Source organism: Numida meleagris, chromosome 6, assembly GCF_002078875.1.
Source record: "Numida meleagris isolate 19003 breed g44 Domestic line chromosome 6, NumMel1.0, whole genome shotgun sequence".
NCBI classification, from domain to species: domain Eukaryota; kingdom Metazoa; phylum Chordata; class Aves; order Galliformes; family Numididae; genus Numida; species Numida meleagris.
In genome coordinates this window covers 56608248-56629947 of record NC_034414.1, presented here as the reverse complement: position 1 = coordinate 56629947, position 21700 = coordinate 56608248, and the positions used below count along the sequence as shown (strand labels likewise).

Genomic DNA, 21700 nt, shown 5'->3' with positions numbered 1-21700 from the left:
AAGTGGGGTGTTTCATTTGTACATGGGGTCGTGGTGTGCTGGTAATAACGGACAGGGCCCTTTTTCGTACGCAGAAGCTGGAAATCCATGGAACTGCTGCATCAAGCATCCAGTGCACCTTCTGGATTTTGTTTGTCCTTCTTGCCTCAAAGTATCACGTGGTACCCAGTGTGGTACCTGCGGAATGTGCTGTCTCTATCAATAACAAGCTTTGTTATTTGTTTGTGGGTTTTTTGTACCTTCTACCTTCAGTGACCAGGCAGATTCTAGGCAGAATTCTCTGTTAAGTGAAGAGTACCTCTTGGTGCTGCATATCCACTCCTACGCATTTCTGTCTGAGGGCCTAAAATTTCTATTTCCATTCTGGCTTTTTACCTTTGATTTTTTTTTTTTTTTTTTTACCAGCTCCACTTTCCAGTTGTACAAATCCACCTATTGTAAGCCAGCCTAGGAGCAAAGAGGGATTTCATAGAAGTAGGTTACAGCAGCTTTGCTAATTTCCCCGATGCTCATCCAGCTAGGAGCTGAGCACCTAAGCTAGAATGTGGCACTCCTTCTTTTGTGCACGATTCTCATGTGGTGGTGAATCTGTTGGAGTTGCCGTGCACGGCAGGCCAGGTATGCTCTTGACAGCAAGTATCAGATACAGTCTGAGATCTCCTGGCCACTAACACGCTCCTCACCAGGCTATCCAAGTTGTTGTGCCAAAGCAGTCTTTCTCACAGCCTCTGGAGGATTTGTAAACACGCTGGGATCTGACTGAAGCAGCTTTGTATTGTGTATTATGATTTGTGTGCACTTTTACAAACTTACAGTAATTGCTGTTGCCTTCATTGTAAAGAGAAAAAAAAAATAAATACAGTAAACCCCCTAAATGGGCACTGATCCCACTGGCACTGATCTTGAGTAACTCTGAATAAAAGCAGATGGTAGCAAGCCGACTGGGCTGACCTGCTTTCCCCTTTCATACAAACATTGCTTATATAAATGGGGGACACACACACAAAAATTAATGGGCTTGGGCAAGCCACCTAAGGACAGAGACTCCCCACGTACTTAATGCTTACATCAGCCTGAGGGCTGTTTCCAGTTAGCTCTTCTCTGGAGGGAGAAGTTTCTCACAAATTAGTGGTTCCACAGCTCTGTGCCATGGTTTAATAAGAAGGAGCTGATGTGCATCTAGAAAGTAAGCACCCTGAGCTGTTGTGTGGCCTGTGTGTTGCAATGGGTCATGGAAGATAATGAGAATAGTCTCTCCTGAACTTGCTGCTCAGTTGATTACAGAGCATGAAGTCCCTTAAGACACCACCTTCTACTGTCTTTCTGTTGCAGAGAAGCATTAGATTTGCATGGTCTTGTACTGTTTTAATTCACGTGCCTGTTCTTCAGCCGTAATGACAAATTTAAATTGAGATCTCTAGCGCTTCTAAAGATGTGCCTCAGTATGTCACTATAACAAAATACCTTATGAGGAATAACATTAAAAATGAAGAGGGGAGATTGAGGTTAGATGTTAGGCAGAAATCCTTTACTCAGAGGATTATGAGGTCCTAGCCCTGCTGCCCAGAGCTGTGGGTGCCCCATCCCTGGAGGTGCCCAAGGCCATGGATGGGGCCCTGCCCAGCTTGAGCTGGTGGGGGCAACCAGCCCACGGCAGGGGGTTAGAACTGGGCGATCTTTAAGGTCCCTTCCAACCCAAGGCATTCTGTGATTCTATGAACAGTGCTGTCTTTTATTCAGAAGAGCATTTGCTTGAGGTTGCCATGTATGCAAGAGCATCTGCGAGAGATCACAGCCTGCAAAGGTAACGTGCTGAACAAGGTGATTGCACCCTCAGTCCCTGCAGTTTGCAGCCTGGTACATCAGCGCCAGCTCTCTCAGCTGGACCCACTGCTGGCTCCAAGTGGCTTCAGTTGGCAGGTACCCTACAGCATCTGTAAGGACTGCCTTCCTGGATTGGGTAGGCATTTAAGACAGTCATCTGAGAACGCCTCTTATCTCACATTTCTTTTTCAGTGTGAAAATTGTATTTCTTTTATAAAAAGTTTTGGTATCAGACCGGGAAGTCTTTGAGGCCAGTGACAAATTGCATGGATACCGTACGGTGACAGATGAAGACAAGGAGTGTTACAAACACATATTTCAACTTGAAGAAACATTTACAGCATGGCGATAGGAGAAATGTAGGCTTTCTGTCCCCAGCGCACACTGGGGTTGTTTTATTTTGCTGATTGGCAGGGAAAGCAGATGTTGCCCTTTATAATTTAGTAGCTTGTGCATGTCTGAGGGCAAAGCAGCAGAAGGAACAGCTTCTGCCATCCCAGTTGCTCTGGCTGTGCTGATCTCTGGCAGAGGCAGCTGGGCACCCTTCAGCTTTACCTGTTCTTGGAGGGCTGTCATTTTAGCTTTTTAAGCGCTGCGTAAAAATCCAAGGGAGCCAGCTGTGTGTGTAATGCATGGGTAGAAGAGAAATTACCAGGGCGACAGTGTATGTGCCATGTGGATTTAGCTTAATGTGAGCGATGAATAATCCAGTCTTTGCTTGCAAACCTCTTTTATAAAGGGGAAAGGAGATTTACAAATGCTGTCATTCTCAGCCATTAAACTTGTTTCGTTTTCTTTCTTAATGCTTTGTAAATTTTTGCACTGCTAACAGAGCAGAGGCGTAGCTGTGAAGTTGTTCATAATAAAACCTACCGAGCCAATAATATGGATGTTTAGATGATTGGTATCCACAATCAAATTGTAGCATTGTTATTATTTTTTTTTTTAATTTTATTGCTTGTTATATTGTGAGAGTGCGTGACTTACCAGCAGTTCTGATGCTCAGGAGCAGTGCAGTTAGCTGGGTATTTTATTTACTTGTTTTTCTGAATCCTCTAGGAGTGAGCAGACCTCCTGCTTTATGCATTGAACAACAGCCAAGTTTTTCTGGTACCTTCTTCTCGCTGCAGCAATACAAAGGCTGCCTCTAATCAAATACTGTTAAATGCTACAGATCCTCCTCTCTGAAATACCTGTTGCAAATACGCTTCTGGTGGCTGCGTTTGCAAGGAGCAGTGATAAATAATGGAGGTGGGTTCTATTTTGTCTGTGGACTCCTGTGCTCTGGTTTTCATCAGGCATGCTGTCACTCAGGGGAAGAAAACAGAAGTACACCTAGAAGAATTTCATTTAGATTGAGAACCTTTGCATCTCTTGTTCGTTTAGAGACCGCTTTACTTCTCTGATCTAACACTTTTGTTGTGCTTTTAGTGCAGGGAGAACTGTTTTTAAGGCCAGTTCTAAACAACTTAAGTGAAAGCCGCTGTGTGTGGCAGAAAATACACAGCAGTTCACGGAGAAGCACTGATTTCCCAGCACCTTGGCTGCAGGGAAGTTACTGTTCCTCTTTGTGTATAGCACAACTTCGACTCTCTGTTAATGCTTTCTGTTCTAGGGTCACATAGGTCCATATCTTCAGTGCAAAATAATAATCAGCCATACACAAGCAATGGAAATGTGCATCTCGCAGGCCACCCAGAGTCTGGTAGAATTACATTTATGTTTTGGGTCAAAATGACGCGTTCAAAGCAGGTTAGACTTAATATGGTTTGACCTGCTGACCTCCATCCTGCTTGTTACAGTAAAGTAATAATCTCAGGGTTGTGCATCGTGGCCTCATTTTATACATTATACCTATCACAAGACTTAGGCAGGGCTGTGTTTGTTTTAAAGGCAATAAAAGAGCTGCAGTTTCTGTCCCTTGTCAGGCCACTGGATCTTCAATAGAAATAGAAGGCCTGGAATTTGCTGGCGCTTGCTCCATTGCTGTTATTTAGTTCGTTCTTGTAATCGTAAAACCATAATTGCAGATCTTGAGAAAATTATTTTATTTACTTAACAGCTGCCATTGTGCGCTGTTATGTAAATCACAATTAATAAATGGGAAATATTTACTAGCTTGTGTTAATCGTGTATTTACACTGTAGCTTCTTTAAAGCGCGTGTTGCTCGTTTCAGTAATTGGAAGCGATCCTGGAGGCATGCGAGCAGCGAGATTACACAGGGAATGCTTGTTTCTGGAGAGGGAGCTTCCTTCCTGAGTAAAAAAAAAAAAAAGAAAAGAAGGGGAAAGAGTTTCCTGTTGAGAGTCCTCACTTAATGGAAAGGCATCCGTGCTCCCCTGCCCCAGCTGCCTTTACATGCAGCCTTTGTGGAGGCGGTCTCTGCCGACCGCTGTCGAAACCCATTTTTACCAAACTCATTTTTACAAGAGCTGTAGAAGCACTGGGGTCTGCCTGCACAGGCAGATGTGGGATTTGAAGAGATTTTTGCTCCTCTCCCATCTGCTTTTAAATGCAGGGCTAAGACAGGCAGTATCTCTGTGGGTAGAGTCTGATAAAGGCTGTTCTGTTCCTGAGGTTCGTAATCTAGCGACAGCCTAACGAAGAGACTCCGAGCAAAGTTGCAGCTCAATGTAAAAAATGTGTTCTGACCTCGATATATACGATGTGAAAAATGAATAATAGCAGCACTGCAGGCAAAATCTTCTCTGCTACGATGTGACAACCCACCCCTTCATTGGAGGTTTCAAGAATTTGGCTGCGCTCTTGGAAATAAGCCTCACGATTCTGCTGGAGAGATGTTTTAGCTCAGACAGAGCACAGCACACAACGGCTTTGTTAAAGCGCTGGCTCTGTGCTTATGGCAGGAAGCTGAAGCAAAAATGTACTTTTCTACCTACGATCTGCGCTGGCTGCTTTGAATACAGCCAAAGCAGCATTTTAGTCCATGCTCACAGGCATGAGCGGCCTGGCAGCTAAAAGACAGAAGCAGTTAAGACAACAGTTAGACCCTGACTTGGTATTTCATTAGTTCAGCAACTCTTTTTCTTTTTTTAGGACAAACCCTCTAGCTCTGTCTGCCCAGTGCTGGGCTGTTAAATGAGAGCCATCCATTCAGCTCTTTAGCTCTTTGCAAGCCTGCGCGGAAAGTGAAGCACTTGCAAAGAAGAGTAGACTCCATGCATACCCATCATTGGTTGGTGGTTGGACTTGGTGATCGTGAAAGCCTTTTCCAACCCAGATGATTCTGTTGGTCAGAGCGGTATCTTTAAGAGAAGTTTACATCGTGCCTGCTTGGCGCTCTGTCAGCTAGCAATTGAGCAGTCTGCAGCAGTAGCAAAGCTTGGGGGATGCGTGCTGGGGCTGACAGGCCCCAGGATGATGTGATTTCAGAAGGCATCCGGGACGTCTGTGTGTCACTGCGATTTGTAGGCACACTGAGCTGGGTATCCCAGGTGCTGTCCTGCAGTGTGTGCCATCCAACTTTCCGCGCTCACGCACAGAGCACCGCGGTGCAGGGCTCACCAGAGAGAATATTCTGGAGCGTACGCAAAGGAAGCTCAGCTGTTTTCAGTCTGAGAGTGAAATTGCAGAAGGCCCTGAGTGGTCTGACTTATTGTGCAATCTCTGTAAGTAATTTGTAATCAAAATACCTTTGCACATGTCACTTTTACATTTCCTGTAATAAAACAGCAAGAGCAATTAAGATTTTGGACCATAATCTTCTACGAGCATGCTTCTAAAAGGGGCTGGGCTGGGGAGTTTTCCAGTTATGACTGAAATAACTAATTTTAAGATTTCTGATTACTTCAGAAAAAAGTTTAATAACAGCGATTTTAACAGACTTCCAACCGTAGCCTGACAAACAAAGCCGTTATGTGGTAACATAATTGATCTGATGTTTACTTCTGAGAAAGTAAAATAAATAAAACCGCAGAACTCTTCACAGAACTGGGAGACAGCTGTAGTCCAGTAACCCAGCCCATGACCTACTGGGCTTCAACTGCTTCAAGTCAGAACGAATCGGTAGAAATGCAGCCGTATGCATGCAAATGTTTCAGAGCGAGCGTGTCTGATAACACACCGCGTGCTGTGCATCTGCAGTGCTGTTCTGACACAGCTCTGAAAGTTGTCTGTGGTCTTGGCATTCTTCGGGAAACGTTAGATTAATGCAGCCTGCTTTGCCGTGTAATTTTGGGGGGGGGTTAAGTAGGTGCGCGAAGGCTGGTGCTGCATAAATGAATTACACGGAAGACTTTGGAGGAAGAGGGTGCTTGTAAACTAGACTGAAATTAATGAATATAAGAATTAGAAATCAAAACTTTATGTTTAGTCTGAGGAGAAACAATTCCTTAAACCATAACCACATGGCTGTTTCTTGTTTGCATCAACTCGGGTTGACTGTTATTGTCTTCTGTTAATTCTCTGGGGCAGTGGCCTGACTTTGTTGAATGAGCCAATTGTTTTCCTTTGTGTTGCCCATCAAGTAAGTCCCCATCTGGTTTGTATCAGACTGTTTTCACAGCCAACAACTGCTGCCTTTTCTATATCCTGACACTTAAGGGCCCCATGCTATCAAAGCATTGCTGTGATAGCCTGTCTGGCTGGGCCTATACAGCTGTGCCTTGCAGCTTGAAACTATTACCCAAGTAATGGTAACTTAGAACTTGAACTGGCTCTTATTCCCATTGGTGTCGTGTGTACAGTGAACAGAATACACTTTTTGTTGAACTCGGTCCTCAACAAGAATTCTTAAAAGCTCCTACTTGAGTTTATGTGATCAGTTAGTTTTTATTTTCCAGCAGCTTCCTGTATCTAGAGGTAGTTAGGTGTTCTTCTAAAACATTAATGACTACAAGACAAGCGATATTTATTTAAGGCGCTGTTGTTAGTACTTACTTTTATGGTACATTAAAGCTCAATAAGTGAAAATTAAACAAGCAAATGATTCTTAATGGGGACTTTTCTTATCAGATTGAGAATATATTTCCAGCAGTGGACAGGAAGCTTTCTGAGTGTGATAAATGTGGGCTGTGCGAATCACGCTACACCTTGGCTACGACCGCTCGCTTTCAAAGTAGCTCTCTGAAAATACAGAGCAGCGAGTCTGCATGAACTTGTTTATTTCCCTCCTGAAGGAACAAGGATTGGACAACTCGCTCTAACCTGGGCAGTAAAACTGTATTACAGCTCGTGTTACAGAACCACCAAGAGGCCCCAGGCGTGACCCAGGCCCCTTAAAGCTGCCAGCTTTCCTCATCGTAGGAGACAGTCCTGTTCTGAGAGGCCTTGCAGCACGTGCATTCTCTCCCGTAAAGACGGTTAAAAGCAGCCTCACTGCATCAAATAACAGCGCCATTCAGCTGCGATGATCTTTAAGCATTTGTTCTTTTCTGCTCTTGCATAGGCTGTAGTGTGGCATAACTCTTAGCGGCAAAATAATCATGAGTTCCCAAATGAACGTATCTATTGAATTTTTAACTATATTCTGGAGTCAGTTCTTTCATGATGGTCTGTATTTAAGAGAGGGAAACAAAGGGGGACAGAAGGAAAAAAGATAATGGATAATGCACTTAAAGTCTTTGCTCCTTCTGTGAGCGTGTGCAGAAACAGCAAGAAAGCAGATTGATGTATCTGAGTAAGTGTTCCTAAACTTGGGAGTGCAGAGGTATGTATAGAATATATACATAATGTGAGTAAATTTACTTCGAGTGAGTTACTAGGGAGCCACTAAATTCCATAAGGTGCTTTTTAAAGTCTAATTATTGAAATACTCTCGGTTTATAACAGTAAATCGTAATTACTTACGGACCAGAATGACTCATACATGATTTTATTCAGCATTAAGGTTTTGTATAGACTCGCACACACCTGTGGTGCCTATGTAGGTCAATTAGATCCTAATTCTTCACCTGCAAGTTTTGTAGGTCCCGGACTTCAGCTGCTGCCTTTGCAGAACTGTGTGTTCAGTGCAAGCTCACCTCAACTTGGGGACTGCAGAGCTTGTTAGATAGCAACTGTTTGCCTTTGTGCTTTTTGTAGTGTTGCACACTGGGTGCGATTGAGACAGAGTAGGACTGTTGTAAATAACTGTGTTTATGTCTTCGTCAGTTCTATAGCGGGTTTGCAAAAGGTGCTTTCTTAAGGAGATCTCTATAATTGCTGTTTGTACAAACCATAACCAGCTGAACTCAGGAGCTGCAGAGTGTGCAGCCCCACAGATCTGCTCCATTCACCTGCCTGAGTCGCGACACGTCGGCACGCAGCACTCACACTGCTGCAAGGAGCTGCTCCCACGCATGCCTGCTTGAGTTCTTCTTGCATTCCTTTCCAGTGCAGATTTCCCCGTACTGTGGCCAGGAATATTTGAACCCAGACAAGTGATAAATGAATTTTATTCAGACAGCTTATGCGTTCTATTAATCATGTGGCCCAAAGCAATGAAGAGAGCTGTTGGTGAACTGAGTGCAAGCCAATTTTGGCACCGACACTTTCGGCTGGGAAGAATGACTGTCAAAGAGCTGCAGTGCTTTCTAAAGCAAGTTGGCACTGGGTGCTACAAAGAATTACTGCCATCAGTAAATGCTTCCACTTTTGTATATGTGTGTAGTTTCAGAAGTAAAGAACATCTGCCCAAATGAGAATCTGATGTTAGTGGAGCTTACATCTCAGGCTGGAGTAGCTTCTGAGCTCTCGATCGAGCTGTAGGTGTCCCTGCTCGTAGCAGAGAGTTCATCCAGATGGCCTTTAAGGGTCCCTTCCAACTCAAACTACTCTGTGATTCTAAGTGGTTATGTTTGTGTCCCAGTAGGCACTACCTGGCTGCTGCTTGAAGACCGCAGAGCAGCTCCAGGGTTGCTAGCAATTCGTTGGTTTCATTGGTGCTGGTGGGGAGCTGTCGGTCACTACGTCTTCCAGAAGCACAGTGTTACTGGGAGCAGCCTGCAGTGCTTTCTTTGCTTTTTACAGCAGTTGGCAGAGGTGGATGCGTGTCAGTAAAATAAGCAGCAGTGTGCATACGAGAGAGTTAGGAAGGGGATGTAGTGTGCTGAACTGGTAGAATAGCTGCAGAGCAACATGTTTCTGCAGTTCATTGACTCTACTGATTTAAAGCTATTTGTGAGTTCTTTTACAGAGTATTGCAAAGGAATCTTGTTTTATTCTTTCCCGTGTAACAGGCTTTGGTTTTTGTTTTGTTTTCCAAGGAGGAATGCTTATCGTTACGCACAAAGTTTAAACATTCTGGACGTGTACAAATGTTAAAATAACACAAGAGAATTAAAAAAGGTATATTTGCTATCAGACATTTCCAACTCTCTGGTCCACGGCATTTGATTGTAGACAGCGCTACTTGTTATTATGCTGGGTGCTCATTACAAGGGAAGGTTTGGCTGCCCTTTGGCAGAATAGGGTCTGAACGTTAACTTGCAGGTCTTGCAAGTTAACTTAATAGGTCTTGCACGTTAACTCTCTCCCAGCACATCTTCCAGTAAAGACATTTAATGTTTTCCTTATTTCAATGTAATGCTTACTTATGTAGAATACCTTGGTATTCTTTCCGACCTATTAGAAAAATCATTTGCCAATTAAAATTTCCTGGAATTGCTTATTCCTCATACATTTTTCAGAGTTAATTGATACGTTAAGATCTTCAATGGCCACCTTCTGCTGTTTAACATAAGCCTTGGAAGGAGATCTTTCTAACAAGTTTGTGGGCATGCATGCTAGAAATGTGCGTGTAGAGCTGCAAAATGCAACTGCATGGGGCTGGATTTGTTCTATCTTGTTTTGCTTTGGGAAAAAAAGAATTCATAATCTTTTTAAAGAATGCAGTTACAAAAATTGAGTAATTGTGCTGTAGCTATAGGCTTTTTAATATGCCAAATTTGTGTAGTGTTGGTACAGTAATGGGAGTCTTGGCAAACTGTTTCCATATGGAGAATCCCATGACCTTTGAAAGTGAAAAATCATCACAACAAATGCATAAGGTCCTGTGAATATTTAAGTTTGCAAAATAGAGGATTACAGCTAGGTGACAGTGATCATCCAGAAAAAACACTTGTCATTTGAGCAGTTTTTTATTCTGAGTATGCCTTTTATAGATTTTTGTTGAAAGAATGCAAGTAGTGACTTTAGTATAGATGACGAGTGACTTCCACTGAGAAGGTTCTGCCCTGCAGCACTACTGGAGGGGCTGTGTGGTACAGAAGGTTTTCTCTTTTTTTCTTGATGTCCATCCAGAGCCTTCATTCTGACCTGATTGCTGCCATGGCTGGAGGGAATGTAACCTGCTGGCCAGGAAATCCTCTTGTCTGGTTTACAGAGAGCGCATCAAGGATGCTTGTCACATTTTTAAGCGATAGAAAGTAGCTCTTGGCTTCTCACACATGCACTGCAATTTGTGGTTTACATTCCGAACAATGGTTTTTAAAAGTCTCCTAGCTGATCTTAATAGATCAGTTGAGTTAATAGAGTTGGATAGCATGCAGTGTTTAGTAAGCATGTGCAGTACGAACATCACTGCAGAGCCATCGTACTTCAGTGCATGGGCCACGTTGACCCAAACAAAAATTCTGAGGCAGGAAAGGATAACCCAATAGGTCTTCCAGCTGGTGTGCTAACTTATAAAGAATGTCACTCACTTCTGGAATTCCCTCACTGGGACACCCATCTTCATTTCACCACAACTGGGAAGATGCTCATTTTCAAACCCACTGCAACCCTGATTTGCTGTGAAGCATTACTGAATTTGTTTGTTCAACTCTAACAGTGTGTGTAAGTTATTGTCTAATTATTTTGAAACAAAACCGAGTCATGTAACTTTTATGAAGGTGCTTTGATTTTTTGACGTGCCACTGCCCATGTAGGCTTTAAAACTATTATGTCTAGCACCATGGTATGATGTAGATAAGCTGAAGGCAGTATTACTGCAATTAATATGTGAAGATATGACGTCTCAGAGGAGCCAAGCTTACTGCTAGGTTGTACTGAATGACTGTGCATCCTGGGGGAGGTCTGCATAACTTCATTGTAGAATTTATTGTGAATTCCTGCTATTGGTTGTATGACTCCATTTTCTTATAGAATCATAGAATGGTTTGGGTTGGAAGGGACCTGTAAGATCATCTAGTTCCAACCCCCTGCTACAGGCAGGGGCACCTCCCTCTAGAGCAGGTTGCTCACAGCCCCATCCAGCCTGGCCTTTAATGCTTCAGGGAGGGGGCATCCACAACCTCTCTGGGCAACCTGTTCCAGTGTCTCACCACCCTCACAGTAAAGAATTTCTTCCTAATATCTAGTCTAGATCTACTCTTTTCCAGTTTAAAGCCATTTCCCCTCGTCCTGATGCTACATGCCCTTATTAAAAGTTCCTCCCCAGTGAAAAGTTCCTCCTTCTTGAGCTTTGTTTTGCTTCAGCAGCTGGCATGAAAATGTCTTTTGGACCACCAAACATGAAGGTGTGAATAACGGAGCTGTATATGCTGGATTTATATCTCCGTTCTTTAAAATTACCTTCCCATCCACCTGCCTGTTAGATTTTGCAGAAAATGAAAAAAAAAGATTAATATATGGTTTTTAATTATCACTTGTCAGGTTTTTCCAATTCCACCAGCTGTTTACCTGGGTTCTCTTGTGGATTGAGAGATTGCTCCCCCCAAGCCTTGCACAAGATGCATGTTTTCATGGTGTCTTTCCAGACATTCTGTACCAGTAATGGGCCTCCTCCTTCTGCTGTTTGTTCATTGTCTTCTGAATAAAACCCACTGCTTGCAGGTCTACTGCAGATGACCCCTCCTCTCCCTGTTCTGCAAGAAAATGGTTGCAATCAAGAAACAAGCAATGCATACAAGTTACAAAATGACTATTCATTTCCACATCCAAAAAAATCACAGGCTTCAGCAAGGAAAATTGGAGCTGACATTTAGTATTTCTTCTTCGTATTAATAATTACTGTAGTTATATGGAAAGATCATAGCGCATCTTCTGGAAGCGAGTTGCTGGGAAACAACAGCAAGAGTTACAACCAGGGAACTTCGTTGTTGAGCAGTGAGATATTCTACAGCACAAAATATGTCAGATCGAAGGGAGGAGAGCAGATTTTAGTCACCAAAAGGAAATATTTATTTAGTAAACTCTGCAATCTCATTCCTAGATGTTTTTGGAGCTGCTTTCTGTCTGCCCTTCCCTACCGGTCTCCAACAACTCCGTTAGGATTTTGAACAATCTGGTTCTAGTTTATTTTATGTATTTCTACTTTTTGTTCTGTTTAGTGTTACTATTGGTGGGAATATAACATGTTTTGGAAAACCGCTGAACCTTGAACTCAGGCTTGAGAGGAGGAAAAATCATTTTCAAATATTCTGCTGTGTAAAATGTATTAGCTGCTTAGCCTGTGCCCCACCCTCCTTTACTGACTCAGGATCTGATTTATTTTCTTTTCACAAATGTTTATAACTGGGATATACATTGGAGTTTAAACAAACAAACAAAAAAGAGAAAAGAGTGTGTGTGTATGCATGTTTATTTTCTGTGTGTATGTACACACAATTTCCGTCAGTACACTACACCATGTGAAGATGGAATTTGCCAAGTTTAGGTCAAACCTTCAGCTGAACTCATAGTATAGAGTTTTCTGTCTCCTCTGGTGGCTGTAGCCCACTTATTTGATTTTATGAGTTGGCTGAAGCCTTCGAGAATGAAACTGTTTTTTCAGCTCAAGCAGTAGACTCATGCTTTTAGATCCAGACATTTTTTGGCTCAAATCCTGCAGATATCAGTCCATTTCTGTAGAATATCTGATGTGTTTTAATTGCAGATCTATCCATTTCATGTAACTCAGCCCTGGAAATTTGGCCTCAGTTTGCCTAGAGTATTTTCTGTTTGTCATGAAAGCATTTAAGTTATGGATGATGTGTTTTTGAGCTAGAGAACGAAACTGCTTGCATTTGCAGAGCATCTTGTTCTCTTGCTTTTGTGTTTCTAACCCTGTGGAAGCCAGAGATCTGACCTGCCTTCCAGAGTCCTATGGTAGGCAATGCATTTATACAATGAGATCAGAGTCATACGTACTTAAACACTTTTGCTTCATTTCTGGCTAAGCTGAGGAAGGACATCTTCTCCATAATAGCATAAATCCACGTATGAATTCAAGGTGGAAGTGGGTCAGGGCTAGAAGAGTGGAGGAGCTATGGTTTCTAATGAATGGAGAATCATTGTGTCCAAAGGAGTGGGTTACTTGAGAAACCACTGATGGTTGTGCTCCCTTCTGTGTTCTTTGCCATCTTGATGCCATCTGACCAGTTCCTTACCATACCAACTTTCAGCTGTGTAAGCCATTAAATTCCAGAAACATTGAGTTATGTATTCAATATACAGGGTGTAGCTTGACACGAAACTTCACTGGAAATACTGATTCTTATAATATAATTAGCAACACGACTGACGTAGCAGTGTATGTTCTCTTTTCAGTTTAGCCTTCAGAACTGCTTACATCAAAATATGGCTGTTTCTTATTGATATATATCAACCCATTAAGTCTGGAGTAATCTTGATTTTGCAGAAAATTCTGCTTCTTTTGTTGCTATGCTTGGTAACTGTACAACTTAGTATGAAAAATGTGTGGATGTTTTCTTTTCTTTTTGGTATCCAACGAGAAATGGATCAGACACACACTGACACAAATACATATCTCACATCTTTAGTGACAGGTAAGAGGAGCAGATGAGGTGTTTCTACTGGTAGTGGCTCAGTTATCTTTGGGCCTATAGGTAGTCTTCTGCATATTAGTCGTTACTGTAAAGGTTCCTTGCTGATGGTCTTTGCGACTATATCCCAGGTCCGGAACTTTTGTAGGGAAAAAGCAAAATGGGGGAAGGACAGAGAAAAAACTATTAAGGCACTTTCATTGGAGGTTTTCAGATGCCGAGTTACAGATTTGCAGGTGCTGTGCTATCCCCAGTGCTCTGAACACTTGAGATAATGCCATCTGGAGGAAGTTATTTGTTGGGACGGGACAGCATTTTAAACTTTGAAGTCAGTAATAAACAAAGTGAAGCAGCTGGAACCTGGCAGGAGAAGAAACAAGCCATTCATATCGACCCATGCTATTAAAGGAATGGGAGTTCTGCAGTGGAGTTGCTTTTTCTTATGCTTGGAAAGTTATTCTTGCTCTAGAAGTTAGCTGCTTCAGTTTGTGCATCGGAGAGAGAGTAGAGGGAGGGTTCCGGAGGGCGATGGTTGTTTATGAATTTCAGGAAGTAATATGCAGGTAATTAGAGTAATTATGGTTCCGGTTTTATACTGAAACAATAACCTGGGTCCCAATCCTCCCTATTTATTGTCTGTGAAGATAACTCCTCTTATTGATAAGATTAGGGTCTGATTTACTTCCTGTTAAATTAAAAATGGAAACTTCATTTAATGCATGGACACCGCCCTTAAGGAGTTAAAGCACATGGTTTTTATTTGGCTTAAAAGTCAGACTTGTTTAGTCTTTTTATTTTGCCAAATATAAAAATTTAAAAAGAAAGATTTAAACATTTTTCTTTGTTCTTATTGTTGCCATATGGTATGAGTAACAAAACCTCCCTTCAGTGTGTTTAATTCCTTTTCCATTTGGCATACATTCACGATACACTTGTATATAGCATACTCTCTGTGTGACGGTATGTCTTAGAGAAAAACTCCCTTCACAGGTCACTGGATGGTTGACACACCATTAATTTTTATGTTTCTGTTAAACAAAGATCTGGAAATTTAGTACTGTACACGGATTTGTTATAGATTGCCAAGCACAGGAAAGATCCCTAATCGTAGATCTGACATTTTCCGTCAGTGGGTCATCAAGATGTTTTCAGTCACTGTTGAGTTTCTACCAGTCAGAGTCCCTTACACACTTAGGAAGGGTGTCAGTTTTCACAGTTTATACGAAAGTATTCTTTTAGATGGTGACAATGAATTCGGAGAAGTGGAGGTCACCTGGGATCACTCATTCCATTTATTGGATTTTAACAAGGAAAAGTTTTATAAATACATCTAAGTACATCATTACAACATTGTTTTGAGTACTTCCAGCACTTCTAAAGAGAAAAAGCTGTGAAGATCACCAATCGTCCTGCCCTGCCCTGCTTTGTAAATAGAGGAATTTTCCATATTTATTTTATAGTGTATCAGTAGGTTATAAGCACCATTGCTATTTGCATATTTGTGACTGTGAAGAGTTCAGTGTGTAAGAGGAAACCATCTTAGGGCTGGTTATGAGCTGTTCTCTGATGGGGGGAAGAAATAAAATGGAGTATCATGTTGTTAAGGACCTGGACAAGGACTGTCCAAGCTCTGTCACCGATGTACAGCAAAAGCTCAGTACAGACATCAGAAAATATGTATGCTTAAAAGCTTGTATGTTTACATAGAAGCAGGCATTTAAGCCTGTGTGCTTGTATTTGTGTATTTATCCACACAGACATCTCTGTATGTGTGCACAGCACATGCCAGAGGTCAGGTTAAGCGAGAGGTGATAATGATAAAGCACATGTGGTAACGTAACAGTTGCATCTTTGGGCCCACAAAGTTTTAGGACTAGCAGCTTTCTGTCTTGGAAAGTTACAGCCATGGAGCAGAGTTTATTGAGTAGCTGAAATAGGATATCCATCATATTTTATAGTTACAGTGCTGAAAATCTAGGTTGTGTATTTTCTTCATGTATCTAACGAAGTCAAAGACTTCAGATTTCTTTATTTACAGAGAAGTGTTTGCTTTGGGTATTTTTTAAACTTTTCTTTAGGGATATTTGGATAACTCAGGACCTGCTGATTTCTCCGCTGAGCAAGCAGATGGAATTATTCTGTTGATTTCTCTGTCCTTTTAGCATTTTACATCTGTCATAAAATTGAACTGTAGCATGTCTGTAAAATATATTAAGAGTACGCGTTAAGAAGAATGTAGACTGATATCATAGGGTCTTTCAGCACCCCGGAGTCAAATGCTTGCAAAGTTACTACAGAGCTTTTGGGATAAGGGAATATTCTTTTTTTTTTTCCTTTTTTTTTTTTTTTTAAACAAACCTGAAAACAGCTGTTGAAACAATGACCTCATGGAATATGACATGGCTGTGGAAATTATTAACAAAGTCAAGCTTTGAAAGCATCAAACTACATGTAGAATTGAAGAGTTGCTTTGGTGTCTTGGATGATTTACAGGACTTCCTTGGGCATTACACATTCACGTCTTTACTGTGTGTCAGCTTCACGTCTAACCAAATAAACGCTTTGCTTTTCTTCTGTTCCCCTTCTGAATAACCTATTTTTGTCATGCGAACGTGGTTACAGACTAAGCTCATGGAAGTACTTCTGGGAAAACAAAACCCGTGTGTTGCTTGCACATCCTTGTGGTGTGACTGTAACGTGCTTTGGATTCACGTTCAGAAGATGTTGAATTTCTCATGCCATCGTACTGCTCGTGCGTTAGATTGGCTTGGGCCCATGCCAACACAAACCTTGGCATCTGCGCTGTGCTGAGGAAGGGAGTGAAGAAGGCTGTCCAGAAAGTGAGGACAGTGGTCAAATTACAGCCATTGCTTCTTGCAGAGCGCGTGGCCTGCTTTGGCAGGCAGGTGACGTTGGTTCCCAGGGGTTGCCCGCATGCTCTTGAGCCGTTGCTGCCATCCCGAGGTGCGGGAGGCTCAGCTGGCACGGGCTGCTCCATGAACTGGCTTTACCATCTCTGGCTTCATTTGTGTTTGACTTCCTAGGCTGTTGGCAGCTGCTCCAGCATGAAAAGCACCCAATGAAATTTTATTTTAGCAGCGGGTTTTTGTTATTTTAATTAGTCGTTTGGAGCGTGCTTCGCTACAAGGCAGATGAAAGCAGATTACCACTACAGTGACATAGTAGATAATTAAGTGGGGTGAAAGGAAGCCTGGCTTTCTTTTTTCATTGAGAAAATAGCGTTTTAATTACCTAGCCTGTGATAGAGGAAGGGAGAATTGTTATAGGTCATTGGAATAAGAACAAACTCCAAAAGAGCCTTTGCTGTTGAGCACAGACTCATGTATGTTTGTTTTGCTTGTAGCTGCTGCGTTTAAAATAAATATCCCAAGGACAAATGCAATCTCAAAACACTCTTTCTGGTTCTGTGAACGCTATACCACTCATCCAATGCTATTTTTCCTGTCCTCCTTCACACTGTTTCTGTAGCCTGATTCATGCCTTGCTCCTTCAGCTCCTCGAACTGATGCATCTTGTCTCCTTCCTGGGGCTAAATGCAGTAACTCCTGCCCATCACCCTTCCCCCTACCTCTGGTACCTGCCTGCAGGTTGTTTTCTCTCCCTCCAGTGCTTCCCACATGGGGACTGAGCACTGCTGTGACTTTTCACAGCATGTATACATGCGTAGGTAGGTGTATGTAAATCCAGGCCATCCTGTGTATGCACAGATATTCATCCCTTTGTTGTCTTATCAAGAAAACTGATGGCTAGATCAGCACACTCTGAAACGCCTCAGAACTGTGGACAGTGAGAGTGGCTGTATCTTTGTATTTGCACGAGGTGATGCGATATGGAGAAGAATTCAGTACAGTTAAGTTGTATATGCTGTAAGCTGCAAATAACGCGGTTTTGTTCTGCTTTTTTTTTTTTCTTTTTTTTCTAGGAGAAGGTGTTGTCCCACATTTACATTCACACGTTTCTGCAGAGAAGATGTCAGTGAAGCTGCCTTCCGTGAACAGAGATAACCAGACACAAAGTATAAGTAGCATTCATGGGGATTCAGATTCTTCAGGGGCAGATACATTTTAAAGCGTATGGCTTTTTATGACAGTCAGTATCCGAAGGTTTTGTCTTTGGTACATTTGTCGGCCTAGTGTGATAGTCTGGATATTTCATCCAAATGCTGGTCTTTCAGAACTGCTTGTTTTCTACTGTTTTTCTAACAATTTTGCTATGATTGTAAATTTAGGCAATTATTCTGTTTGTGAATATAACAAATGTTTTTAAGCAAATAAAATGCTGTTCTTTTGGAATCACTGCGTTTGAGTCAACAAAGATGAAGGTCTTTTAAATATTTATTGTATGCACGGATGAACGTGAAAAGGATCAGTATTAAAATCCGTGGCAAAGGTCTCTCTCAATAGTGGAAAAAACCAGTTGGCTCAATACAGTGTCAGAACAGTTGAAATGGGGAGACAGAGGAAAACGTACATGAAACCAAAGTCTTTGTGTCACAACTGTGTTTCTAGATATCTTCAGAACTTGTCTCTCAAGAGCTGTGAAAAAAAGACTTCTTTTTGGTTGACTTGTACCTCGTTGTGATACCAGAGCATATAACTTCATCTGCACAGCTTCAGTGCATCACTTAATGGGAGACACTTTGTTGTTGCAGATACTCATAACCGTGAACAGTTTCCATTACTCTTATTTTATGGAGCCTGCACTGATTTCATCTCTCTGTAACAGAGATAGATTAAAGTTCCTGTTGGCTCTATTTTGATCTCATTGACACGAGGTTCGGTTGATTTGCTGCAAAACCTGCAAAGGGAAATGGAAAAAGAGAGAGCTTCAGCCATTCAAGGTCAGCAATATCCAGATGATTCAATTTTAAGGGAAGTCTTTTGAGCACATTATAGAGTTGTGTTCTTGTCTGTCTTGACAGACACATAGCTAGCAGATTTGGTTTGGGGGTAAAAGCGTGTCAGGCTTCATGTAACATCTCTTTAAAAAATGAAAAGATACCAGTGTGACAGCATCACTGGGAGCTGGTTTTCACCATACAGTGTCATGAATCATAGAATCATTAAACGTTGGAAAAGACCTCCAAGATCATCTAGTCCAACTGTTAACCCATCACCACCATGCCCACTAAGTTGAGTTGCGCTGGAACTGCCTATGGGGTATGGAAATGCAGCGGGGATGGCAAGGGCTCCTTAACCCAGCTTTCCTACAAGAGAAAATCCTTGATGAAACTATGTTCCAAGTACCCTGCCAAGCTGCTAGGTTTTTGAGAACCTTAATACATAATTTAGGTTCCCTTTGTTGCAGCGTAAATAGGAAATGAGCCGCACTGCTCCTGTGCCCAGAGCTGTCAGCCTGGACCAGAACTAACTGCGTTTTTGCCTGACAAAGTACAGTTATAGAATCGAGAACGCACAGACAAACCAGGGGTGAGATGGAAGACAGCAGATGGATCCACAGGTGAGGAGAGCGCACGAGAAAGCGGTGAGACAGCCCTGGCCAGGGGGAGAGACTGTTGTCTCATACCAGGATAATAACTGTGTCAGGTTTTACTGTCTGCAGTGCTGAGCATCGCACGTGCTTTTCTAATTCTCTTCTTTTTCTTCTTCTTGGGAACAAATGCATTTAAACCAGAGGTATTGTCATTGACTGAATGGTGTAGAAATGAGCTGTGTTTTTAGGTGAGTATGCCAGAAAATGGCCGGTGAAGGTCTATTTCAACTGGTTTTGAGAATTCCATCCAGAGTTATGTACTCACCCACCTCAGCATGACTGATGAGCATCTCTGGGAGCCCCTATGTGCCTGGCGGCGTGATTTGGGTGGTGCTGGTGGGATGGCACTGTGGCAGTGGGATGTGCTAATTGTTCACCCACCGCAAGCTCCATTTACCACTCAAAGTGAACTGTGAGAGGTGGAGAAAGCGCAAAGTATTTGCTTTTCTTTCCCCCAAACTTACCCAAAACAACGTATCCTGCCAAATAAACATAAGGGGACCTCTGTAAATCTGGCACCCGTGCATAGATCGTATTACAAGGGACTATTTATAATCCTAGGAACAAACTAAAGGCTGTGTGGGGGTTGGGGGTTTTGCTTTGTTTCTAATCAGACTCTCATTTTTTTCCTTTGAAATGGGAAAATAAAATGCATCTTCTAGAAATTTATCTATTTCTTACTTTTGGATTCAGTCTTGTATTTCAGATCCCTGTAAATAGTTTTCCGGAGTTTGAAATGGTAAGCACATGTTCTGAGAACACAGCCAAGCCGTGATAAGGAATTCATCTGTCTGCCTCTTCAAGTTCCATTTTGTTTCTGCAGTTTTTATGATTGAAAATGCACATTTCTCATGGGCACTCACAGAACTGAAACAGCATGATTTGCAAGCTCGCTAAATGGATTTCTTCCAAGCAAGTCATTGGGGTATGTCATCAAAGCTTACCAGCATCAAATAGAATTCCATCCAGGAAAAGTATTAAAAACCCACCTCTACACAGCTATATTTTTCAGCTAATTCTCAGCAGCGGAGGGGTGGGGGGAGGAGGTTGTTATTGGATTTCAGGATTGTAGCGTGGAAACCAAAACCCTGGCTTTATATTTTGGTTCAGCTGAATTCCTGGTGAAGCTCACTGGAGTCTAACGTTAGGAAAGCACTGGGACTGGGGTGTTTGTTCACAGATGATCTCACATAATATGAAAGTGTAAAACTGAAATGTCAGAAGTGCTTCTACTTGCTGAAGTCATTTTCAGGCTTTGGTAAAAATCTGGCAGTCTGGAGGTGAGGTGCTCAGAATCCAATTTCTTTCTCCTGCTCCAAGAGAGATGCTGTGTGATTAGAGTGGCAGCAATAAGGAGAACGGGTGGATCTGCAGGGACAGCATGGGCAGAGAGCCCTGCTCCCAGTCCATAAGCTGGTGGCTGGTTTGTCTGATGCCAGCATTGCCTTTCCCTTTTCAGCTGATCTATCTTGGTTTTCAGTGTAGGAAGCAGAGCATTTCATGCATGCAACTAATCTTATCTGAACTGGGGGAAACTGGATAAAGTGAAGCTTTTATTACTGCTGTTCACCTTCAGAGCTCGGAGGTGGAAGTTGTCAAAATTAGCTGCTGAAAGCGTGCTGCTAACCTTGCAAGGTGCTTTACAGATTGATACAGGATAACGTTTCTGTCCTACCTTGGTAAAGATGTATGTGCCAGCATTCTCCCTGAGAATTAAGTACTCAGATGTTTGAAATTACACACGTGCAAAAAATTGCTGGATCCCACTCTGAAATGTATCCGTTTCAGAGCTGGAGCCCTGCAGCTATTTAACAGCTCCCTGTTAACACTAGACATGAATAGACAGAAGGGCAAGAAGGTTGCATGCTACTGTATTGAAATTACATGAGAAGTTCATCCTCTCTGTAGAGATCTAACAGTTTTATAGGTGGGACTTTGTAAGCTTGTGATTTTTATACTGGTCAGCAGGTATGTTTCTATGAATTTCTCCTTTTTTCTCTCTTTCTTCTGCTGCACTCCTGATTTAAGCATATATTTTTCATAGGTTGTCTCCAAAATATTCCTTGTTATGATCACATGTCAACACCTTTCCCACCTTCCAGGACTTGGACCAGATTTTGTCTCTTTGGTCCCAAAAGTGTGACCGTATCATTAACCCAAATCTTGATGCTGTGGTGTCTTTGAGCCACACCACTGCGTTTCAGCATTCTCTTGTTTCTATCAAGATCAGTGGCAACATCATTTTCAAAATGAGGAGATAATACTAAGCCAGAAGAATTCTGGCCACTTTGCTATGACTTCTTCAGATGGACAGGGCTCTAGTCTGCCTCTCCAGGCTTGTCCTTCTTTTGCCTTCTCATTACAGAAGCAATTACCTCATATTTCATAGAATCATGGAATGGTTTCGGTTGGAAGGGACCTTTAAGATCACCTAGTTCCAACCCCCTGCTATAGGCAGGGACACCTCCCAGGGCAGGGAAACATCATTCCAGTTGGTCTTCACCCCCACGATCCATAGGTGTTCAGGCTGACAGTCCTGCACCAAAGCTGTTGAGAAGGAATACACGAGGCCCCTGAAACCACTTGAACTAAAAGCCAGAGAGCTTCTTGCCTTTGTAGTCTTTTGCAAGTCTGGGGCGGTTTTCAAAAAATAGTT

General features: G+C 42.3%; 1 protein-coding gene across 4 annotated transcripts in view; it reads left to right on the top strand.

Moving 5' to 3' along the window:
- The window catches only part of KIAA0586 (KIAA0586 ortholog), a 63118-nt gene extending 45275 nt beyond the window's left edge, over positions 1-17843 (top strand). For all 4 annotated transcript variants that reach the window (XM_021403226.1, XM_021403228.1, XM_021403227.1 and 1 more), the window contains one exon: positions 17474-17843. In XM_021403226.1, coding sequence (XP_021258901.1) covers positions 17474-17619 — 146 coding nt within the window. In that variant the 3' untranslated portion in view covers positions 17620-17843. The remainder of the gene's footprint in view (positions 1-17473) is intronic.